Below are 9,050 nucleotides of genomic sequence, written 5' to 3'. Positions count from 1 at the left end.
GCCAGAAGTTCTTGAATCTATAGCCAGACATCTGGTTGGTCCCCATATCTCTCCCACCCTTTCCCTGGGGGTCCCCAAACCTTCTAAGAATGTCAGCAAGGTTGGGGTGCCTGGGTGGCTCAGTGAGTTAAGCCTCTGCCTTCGGCTGGGGTCATGATCTCAGGGTCCTGGGATGGAGCCCCGATCAGCAGGGAGCCTGCTTTCCCCTCTCTCTCTGCCTGCTGCTCTGCCTACTTGTGAACTGTGTCCAAAAAAAAAAAAAAAAAAAAAAAAAAAAAGAATGGGCAAGGTGTTGGCAGTGAGAACTTTATTAGGGGAGGGTGGCTTTGGCTCCAGAAAAGGTGGGGGGCAGTGGGGGCTTAGTAACAGTGACCATTCCAAGGAGGCCCTGGCCCTGAACCCAGGGCTCTGACAGGAAGCAGGGAGGCACCAGAGACCCCAACCCCCCACCCCCAGGATCTGGGTATCCAAAGGCACCATGGTAGCTGTGTTCAGAAGGAAGTTTCATTGAGCTTCACCTTGGGGGGTGCAAGGGGGGCTCCCAGACCCGTGGCGGGCCGAGGGGCTGGTGTTGGTGGCCGGCGGGGCTCTGGCCCAGCCCGCACCAGTTCTTGGCAGCGTTCCACGAAGTTACCTGCCCCACGACGCCGGGCCTCAGCCTGTGGGGGGCTCGGGCTCCCACGCCGGCCAGACAAGGAGGTGTTGCTGGAGGCCAAGTGAAGACTGGGGGGGCGGGGGGCGGTGATGAGGGTCAGGGTGGGTCATCCTGGGCTGGTGAGGGGTTGCTGCTCACCAGCAACCCCCTTCCCCCCACCCCACGGCCCTATTGGGCCCCCCCCCCCCCCCTGCACAAAGGGAAGTGGAGTCAGGCCTACCTGGTGACAGAGGTGTGGGGGGAGGGGCTGCGGAGGGAGCTCCTGGAGGCAGACAGGGGCGCCAGCTCACACTGCTCCAGCTGCTGCATCAGCTCTTCCTCGGTCAGGCCACCAGCTGGAGGGCACAGAAGTGGGTCAGGGGGGCAAGACAAGGATCACTGGGCAAGGGACGAGGGTCATGTGCAAGGGCTGAGGTCAGGATGGGAGAAAAAAGGCAGAGGTCCAGGAACAGGGGGTCAGAAGCTAAGAGGGCAGCAGGGTGGACACCCTGGGGCAAGGTAGGGTTCAAAGGCAGAGGAAAGGGGTCAGAGGCCAAGGGCTTGGGGAGGGAGACTGATGAAGGGGGTTGAGGAGAGGGGCTGGAGTGAGGACTAGGGGGTTCTGGGCCAGCACTGAGGTGGGGCAGGGAGTACCAGGGGCCTGGCCGAGGCCGTCCATGGCGGTGGTGAGGTCCCACATGGCCAGGCTGCCGTTGGCCTGGCCGGTGAGCAAATAGCGCCGGGGCCGAGAGCCAAGCCGCCGGGAGCCCTCACACTCGAGCACCGTAAAGGCGGTGGTGGGGGAGCCGTCCACGGAGCGCACGGAGCACACCCTGAGACAGAGGGGAGGGGGTCACCCTGGCTGTGGCTAGTCGTCTTGTCCTTACACCCTTCCAGGGCCTCAGACCCCACCGTTATGGCCTCAGTTCCTGCCTTTGCAACCACCATCCCAAGGCTCCTTATCCAACCCCCCCAACCCCCACCCCGTGCTCTCTCTCCGGGTGCTGCTGCCTCAGGTGGGATTCTCCCCCACATCAGCTGCTCTCCCCTGGTCCCACTGCAGGGAAGGCCTGAGTCATCCTGGGCACCTCCCTCATCTCCTATTGTTCCCCCCAACCAGTTCCCTCCGCCTCCAGCATCTCTCCCAGGGCCCCCTCCTCCCCTCCTGTCTGACCCAGTTGAGCGCTGCCTGCTCAGGCCAGGCACCTGTCCCTGCCTCCTCCCTGGGCTTTGTGGCTCCTAGACAACCTCCAGTTCAGCACCCCCCCGCAGTGACCATGGCTCCCCAGTGCCAACCTCCAGTTCAGCCCCCGCAGTGGCCACGGCTCCCCAGCATGCGTTCCAGGCAATCTCTCTCCACTCTTCCACTGGACTGCCCTGCACCACCCCCCCGCAACCTGGCCACTGCTCTAGCCCCCGGACCACGCTGCACCCCACTGGATGTCCTATTTGGTCACTTCTAGCCTTGAGAACCTCAGGGCTTCCTCCTCAAGAAAAGCCTCACAGACCCCCTTCCTAGGTTAGGGCGAGCACCCCCTCGGGGCTCCTACAGCGGCCCGCAGCCCGCACCCCACTCCCTGGCCCAGACACCCGTGCCTGCCCCCTGCCCCCGCACCAGGCCCTGATCACCCTGGGCCACCTGCCTGACGTCCAGCACAGGCACCTGGGGTTTCTCCTGCGTCACCGCCACCCATACGTGTCACCCCTTTGCTTCCTCCAGCCCCCGAACCCAGGCCAGGCCTTGGGCTCCCTCCTAGCCCTTGCTCCTTCAAGGGTCCCTTGGCTATGACCCCACTTTTGGCCTCCATGCCCCAGCTGTTATCTTGCCTTCTCCTCTGACCACTCCCCGCACCCTTTTTGATGGGATGGTCCTCACCTCTGACCAGTGGACGAAAGACGCACAAAGAGCTGGCTGGCACTTGGCACCACCTTCTGGATGAACACTTGCTGGTCATCCCGCTCGCCATAGGGGCCTGTGCCAGGATGGGGTGGGGGAGTCAGGGCGAGCAGGGGTCCCTGGGACTCCAGACTCCCAGGCTCTGCCTCCTTCCCCGCGGATGAGACCCTCCCAGGACCCTAGGTCCCCATTCCCAGGTTTCTGGAATTGGGTGAGCTCAGAGAGGGCCGGGGGTTAGCAACAGTTAGTGGAGTTCAGGGATGCGGGGTGGGGGGGCCCACGTCAGGGGGCAGTCAGAGGACACAATGGGATAACAGAATTCAATGGGGTGGGGGGTGGCGGGAAGAGAATGGAGGTCTACCAGGCTGGGGAAGGGGCCAATGGCGGCCAGTGGGGGTCAGGCAGGGCGCATGGGGCCAGGGGCCAGGGGCTGGTAGGCACCAATGTCATTGCCGGCGCTGCAGCCGCCATGCCCGTCGGCCGACTCCAGTGCCAGGATCTTGAAGGAAGCGAGCGGGGTGGAGCCGGGCTGGGTGGAAATCATGCCCCGGAAGCGAGTCACGGACCACGTGCGCACATGGTTGTTGTCGGCACAGACTGAGGAGCAAGGGGGTGGGCAGCAGGTCAGGTCAGCTATGGCATCCCCACCACCCCATACTCCTGAGCCCCAGGAGGACCCCCACGAAGGTGTCCCGATGCGGGCCGCTACGAATTCCTCCCCTTTAGAGAATGCCCCAGAACACCAAAGGGTTAAAAATCCTCTTGGCTTTGCCTCCAGAATCATTCCAGAGCTTGATCTCACCTAACCCCATCACTGTCCCCACCCTGGTCCTGTCCATCGTCACTTCCTCCTCCCTGGCTCCCTGCTCCTGTCCTGCCCCCAGGGTCTGTCCCCACATGCAGCCAGAGGGACCCTGTGAACACACGGCCCTCCTTTGCTCACAGCATTCCTTCCAGAGACTCTTTTCCAGTCAGGGTCAAGTACAAAGTCCTGCATGGCTCTGTCGCCCTCGCCACTCCAGGCACAGGGGCTCCCTGCTCCCCCCTCAGATCCATCCATCACCCTCCCAGCTCAAGAGTCTTTGCAATGCCTGTTCCCTCTGCTGGAATGGCTGTCCCCATCAAGCTGCCCTGCCCACTCCTTCATTTCAGCTCCAAACTCCTTCCCCAGTAACCCCACTGTGCTCTAGCCATGCACATGGCTCTGCTTTTTTATTCTTGGTCTTCATCACTGCTTGTTGGTGGTTTCTATTCTGATATATTTATCATTTGCCATCCCCAGCAGAATATGAGCTCCCCAGGGTTAGGGATTTGGCCTGTCTCGTCCATCACTGTATGCCCGGTGCCTGGCCCACGACAGGTGCTCCAGCAATGTTTGCGGACTTGGTGAATTACTCGCTCTCGCCTGGATGGGTCCCTTTATAGGATTCTCCCACTTCTGCAATTACTGTTCCAGGTTAAAATTCTCTCTGCCACTCCCTGGTTTCACACTCCCTTCTGGGCCACCATCCTGCAGGGAGACGGGCGGTGGGGGCAGCCCAGCGAGGCCCACCTGAGATGAGGTGCTTCTCCGAGAGCATGATCTTGGTGACAGGGCTGCGGTGCACAGTGAAGGTCTGGAAAAGCTGGGGCCCTGAGCCCACGGTTTCAGGGTGCTGGACGATGACCCGTACACCCCCGGAGCTGGTGCCATAGGCGATCTCAATCCAGTTCCCACTGTCACCTGGGGAGGGGCCAAGGACGAAGAGAGGGACCAATCAGAGAGAGAGAGAGAGAAGCAGAGACAGAAAACAAGAGAGAGACAGAGACAGAGCTCATATAAGAAAATAGAGAAACAGGGAGGCAAAGGGAACCAAGAAACTAGATCTCGGAGAGGGCTATAATGACCGACAGACACAGAGGGAGATGGGGTTACAGAGCAAAAGACTGAAAAACAGAGACATATAAGCAGACGGACAGCAAGACAAGAAAATGCAACCGGGTGTCTGAGGGACTGCGCACCCTCACCACCTTCCAGAGGGGAATGATTATTTTGCAATGGTTGGAGACTTAATGGACCATCTTAAGGAATGTGGGTAGGTAAAACGTGGTTTCTGTATTTTGTGCAGTGGCTCAAAACCTTGGATTAGGATCGTGCACAGTCACCCAGATGGACATTAAGCCTAAGGCAGGGTGGGCAAAAGGAAGGGGACAAGTGACATATACACTCGGGCCCATTTCTGCGATTTTAAAGCCTGCTGACAACACCCATCTTGTAAGGACACAAACAAATATAGAGAGAAATGACAGTATGGTGGCACGCGGCGCAGTGGGGGCTGGGGAAGAAAGGAATAAATACATGAAATCAGCAAGGGGCCCTCTGTGGAGGAAAAGTGATGCCAGGTGGGAAGTTAGGTGTGTTACTCATTTACTGCTGCTGGGGAAAAAAAATGAACTGTGAGCCTTACCTCACACCATACATAAAAGGTAATGGGAAAGGCAGCGGAAACCTGTGTATAAAAAGTTAAAACTGGGGACGCCTGGGTGGCTCAGTGCGTTAAGCCTCTGCCCTCAGCTCAGGTCATGATCTCAGGGTCCTGGGATTGAGCCCCGCATTGGGCTCTCTGCTCAGCAGGGAGCCTGCTTCCCCCTCTCTCTCTCTGCCTACCTCTCCCCCTACTTGTGATCTCTGTCTGTCGAATAAATAAATAAAACCTTAAAAAAAAAAAAAGCTAAAACTGCAAAGCCTCTAGGAGAAAGTAGAGGGGAAAACCTTCACAATCTGGGAACAGGCCAGGACTCAAGATCCAGAAAGCACTCCCCATGGAAAAAAAAGAAAGAAAGAAAGAAAAAAATAAATTTATGCCATTATACTAGGTGAAAAAAGCCAGATTGTTATGGTCCCATGTCCCGTGTACATGAAATGTCCAGAATCAGCCAATCCACAGAAGCAGAAAGTAAATTAGGTCTCCAGGGGCTGTCAAGAGGGAGAACAGGGTATGACGGCTAACGAGTTCAGGCTTCATTTTTCAAGTGATAAAAATCCTGTTCAGGAATGATATGGTAGTGATGTGCGCACAACAGTGTGAATTTCCTAAAAATCACTGAAGTGCACACTTTACAATGGGGAACGCTCCGCTAGGTGAATCACAGTTAAAAAAAAAAACAAACAGGGCACCTGGGTGGCTCAGTGGTTAAGGCCTCTGCCTTTGGCTCAGGTCATGATCTCAGGGTCCTGGGATCGAGTCCCGCATCGGGCTCTCTGCTCAGTAGGGAGCCTGCCTCCTCCTGTCTCTCTCTGCCTGCCTCTCTGCCTACTTGTGATCTGTCAAATAAAAAAAAAAAAAAAAAAAAACCCTAAAAAAAAAAAAACAAAAACAAAAAAACAAAAAGGAACCTATTGCTCTGGATTTGAAGTCAAGAAACCACAACAGAAAACTGCCCAAGTACAAGAACTAGAAAACGTGCACCTTCTTTATGAGCGCATAGGCGTCATGCCCTAAATGCAGAGGTGAAAAAAATACCCAAACGTGAACTACTAGTGGCCAGTTCTGCCCCCCAGTTGGAGGGGTCTGCCATGGTGCAGCCCCTGAAAGAGTGCTTTCATACAAGTGGTGCCCAGTGAGTGTTTGATGAATGACTAAACAAGAGTTGAATCTCCCTCCCCACCCCCACCCACCCCTGCCCCCAGGCAAATCTCACTGGGTCAAGCTACGTAAGTGGTGGGGAGCCAGCGGGGGGCAGAGGTTGATGGCAGAGCGGGGAGCCCATCAGAGCTTACTGGTTTTGGGGGTGAGGTAGACACTGAGGGCTGTGACTCCATCCTCTGCTGGGTCCCGGTAGAGCTCACTGACAAGGAGATCGTTGTCCTTCATGCGCAGGGGAAACTTCTGCACATCTGGGGTGGGCGGGGAGGGTTGGGTGGGGTTGTTCAAGCCACCCAGGCTTTCCCCTCCTTTTCTGCTTCCCCAGGAAGGTTCTGGGGCATGAGGGGGGGCTGGCTGCTGCTTACCCACGTAGTAGATGGAGCCGTTGTCGCAGCCCAGGAGAAGGAAGGAACCCGCCGCGTCGTAGCTGGTGATGGGTTGTACCTCCTGGACCTGAGCACCAGCAGGACTGGCTGTGGTTGGGGGCCGGGCACAGCAACCCTCAGGGTATCCGCCCCCCCAACTCCAGAACCCTCCCAGGGTTTCTAGGCCTGCTTCTCTCCAGCCTTACCTGCTCCAGGCCTATCTCCATCTGTGTCTCTCCATCTCTAGAAATCTCTGAGTCAGCGCCTCTATCTCTTGGCGTCTCTTTGACTCTGCCTTTCTGGCTTTTTCTAGTCCCCTCTGTCTATCTCTCTGTATCCCTTCACGTACCACACCGCCCTTCCCTCTGTCTACCCTTCCCGCATTGGTGGTTCAGTGGTAGAATTCTCGCCTGCCTCTGTCTACCCTTCCCGCTCTCTGTCCCCTCTTTCTGACTTCCTCTACTTCCTCTTCTATTTGTCTGTTTCCCTCTATCTCTGTCTGTCCCTCCCAAACACACTGGACAGGAGAAAGCCACACTGGAGATGTATTTTTCTTTCCATTTAGACAGGGTTTGGAAGGGTGCAGAGGGAATGACAGACATTTGCACATCTCCCTCTGGGTTTCTGCCTCCTACAGCGTCTGCACTCACCCGCTCCCCTGTTCAGTGCCTGGAGAATCCACTCTCCTCCTTCGCAAATCCATCATCTTTCCTGTCAGCTTGGCAGCCCCTCTTCAGAAGGCCTCCCTGATCTGACATCCCTTAGGCCTTTCTCCTGCCAGCACTCCCACCAGGATCTGGCCCAACACTGGGTTCTCTGGCTCTCTCCAGGAGGGGCAGAGCAGAAAGGCCCCCCTCCCTGGGTCTGTATGGTCTGGACACCTGGGAAAGAGGCAGCCAGGCCAGCCAGCACCCTGACCTGCCAGTGCTTGGTGACGGCATTCCACACCCCGATGCGCCCCGTGTGGCTTGTGGCAATGAGCTGGTTCCCAACGAAGAATAAGGCCTCCACGGGCACCCCCAGATGGAAGACGCCTGCAGAGGGCAAGGAGCACTTAGCCGGGACCCCGGAGGGGTCAGGAAGAATTCCAAGGCCTGGAGGCTTCAGCTGGGCGGTGGAATCTTTACAGGATAGAGGATTCCAGCAGGAATTAGAGGATTATACAAGCCAGATTCTTGATGGGGCGTGGAATTCTAACACGGTGGAGATTTTCAACAAGGCAAATAGAGATTTTTTTTTTTTCCCAAATAGAGATTTCTAATGGGAATACCGATTCTAACAGGCCCTGGGATTCTATCGGCATGGAGATCTAACAGGGCAGGGAATTCTGACAGAGGGGAGGATCGTATGTGAGTGGATTTTTCTACAAGCCGAGGCATTCTAACAGGATATGGAATTCTAAAGGGTAGGAACATCTTAATAATGCAAAGAATCTTTATGGGTGTGCCAACCGTATGTGGTGGGTTGTTTGAACGGGCCACAGGGTTCCAGTGGGGTAGAGAATTCTAAGGGACCAGAGGTTGAAGTATAATTCTAAAGGGCAGGAGGTTCTGGAAAAGTCCTGGTATCCTACCTATCTCAGAGCCACCGCCTTCGGCCTGGAGAGCCCACAGCAGGATCTCGCTGCCTGTGGCCGCTGCCACCATCTTGTCATGCTCACCCAAAGCCCCACCAAGCACCCGGGCCGTGAGCGCCAGTCGCTCAATAGGCCAGTCCAGGCGTGGACTGGAAAACACCAGCTGCCAGCCAGAGGCTTCCTTGAGCCTGGGGGATGGGGGGATATCATCAACGGTCACCGTGACCCCTCCCCCACAATCCACAGGGCTGGAGCCTCGGGCCACCACCCTCCCTGAGCACCTGTAGCAGACAAGGAACTGGGTGTAAGCCACAGCGATCCAGTTGTGATGCCCACACACCAGGCGCACCATCCCCGGCTCCTCCGGAAGCCCTTGAGGGGGTGGGAAGAACGGGGATCAGGACAGGGTCAGGGTCGCAGGGGTCCCACTAGCTGCCCCAGTCTCCCAGGGGACAGCAACGTACCTGAAGGGGAGGGCGGGGCTCTCTCATCCAGCATGCGGCCCAGCAGCCCCGCATTGCCCAGGTTGGGGGGCATGGTGTTGCTGCGTCGAACGGGGGCTGGGCGTCCCCCTGACTGCTGGGGCCCCACTAGGCTGTGCCGGTTACGCCGCTTCACTGGGAACACTATGGCAGGGACAAGAGCAGAGTGACAATAATGGTAACAATCGTACTAATGGCCACGTCGTAAGCACTTAAAGTATGCCAGATACTCATTTCCCCCCAGGTAGGGCAGAGTCTCCCGGGGAAAAGATTTTAGGTGGTGTCGGGACGCTGCATTCAATGACATTGAATCACACAGCAAGTTACTCCCTTTTGGGTTCCTGCCCTCACAGGCTGCCTTTTCAGTGTTTGCTGATCTGGTTTTTTTTTTTTTTTTTTTAAGATTTTATTTATTTATTTGACAGAGATCACAAGTAGGCAGAGAGGCAGGCAGAGAGAGAGAGAGAGAG

At 56.7% G+C, this 9,050-nt stretch overlaps 1 protein-coding gene across 1 annotated transcript in view; it reads right to left on the bottom strand.

Annotated features, from left to right (window-relative positions):
• Nucleotides 1-288: 288 nt before the first annotated feature.
• LOC111161530 (SH3KBP1 binding protein 1) overlaps nucleotides 289-9,050 on the bottom strand; it is an 11,394-nt gene continuing 2,632 nt past the window's right edge. The window contains exons 7-18 of the mRNA XM_022525257.1: nucleotides 8,563-8,724; nucleotides 8,380-8,470; nucleotides 8,096-8,286; nucleotides 7,441-7,556; nucleotides 6,523-6,610; nucleotides 6,292-6,408; nucleotides 4,084-4,254; nucleotides 2,973-3,128; nucleotides 2,511-2,607; nucleotides 1,289-1,467; nucleotides 876-990; nucleotides 289-723 (exon numbers count right to left, since the gene is read on the bottom strand). Coding sequence (XP_022380965.1) covers nucleotides 492-723; nucleotides 876-990; nucleotides 1,289-1,467; nucleotides 2,511-2,607; nucleotides 2,973-3,128; nucleotides 4,084-4,254; nucleotides 6,292-6,408; nucleotides 6,523-6,610; nucleotides 7,441-7,556; nucleotides 8,096-8,286; nucleotides 8,380-8,470; nucleotides 8,563-8,724 — 1,715 coding nt within the window. The 3' untranslated portion in view covers nucleotides 289-491. The remainder of the gene's footprint in view (nucleotides 724-875; nucleotides 991-1,288; nucleotides 1,468-2,510; nucleotides 2,608-2,972; nucleotides 3,129-4,083; nucleotides 4,255-6,291; nucleotides 6,409-6,522; nucleotides 6,611-7,440; nucleotides 7,557-8,095; nucleotides 8,287-8,379; nucleotides 8,471-8,562; nucleotides 8,725-9,050) is intronic.

Source organism: Enhydra lutris, unplaced genomic scaffold (genome assembly GCF_002288905.1).
Source record: "Enhydra lutris kenyoni isolate GAN:26980312 unplaced genomic scaffold, ASM228890v2 scaffoldscaffold85, whole genome shotgun sequence".
NCBI classification, from domain to species: domain Eukaryota; kingdom Metazoa; phylum Chordata; class Mammalia; order Carnivora; family Mustelidae; genus Enhydra; species Enhydra lutris.
The sequence above is the reverse complement of the archived record's forward strand: the minus strand, read 5'-3'. Positions and strand labels throughout refer to the sequence as shown.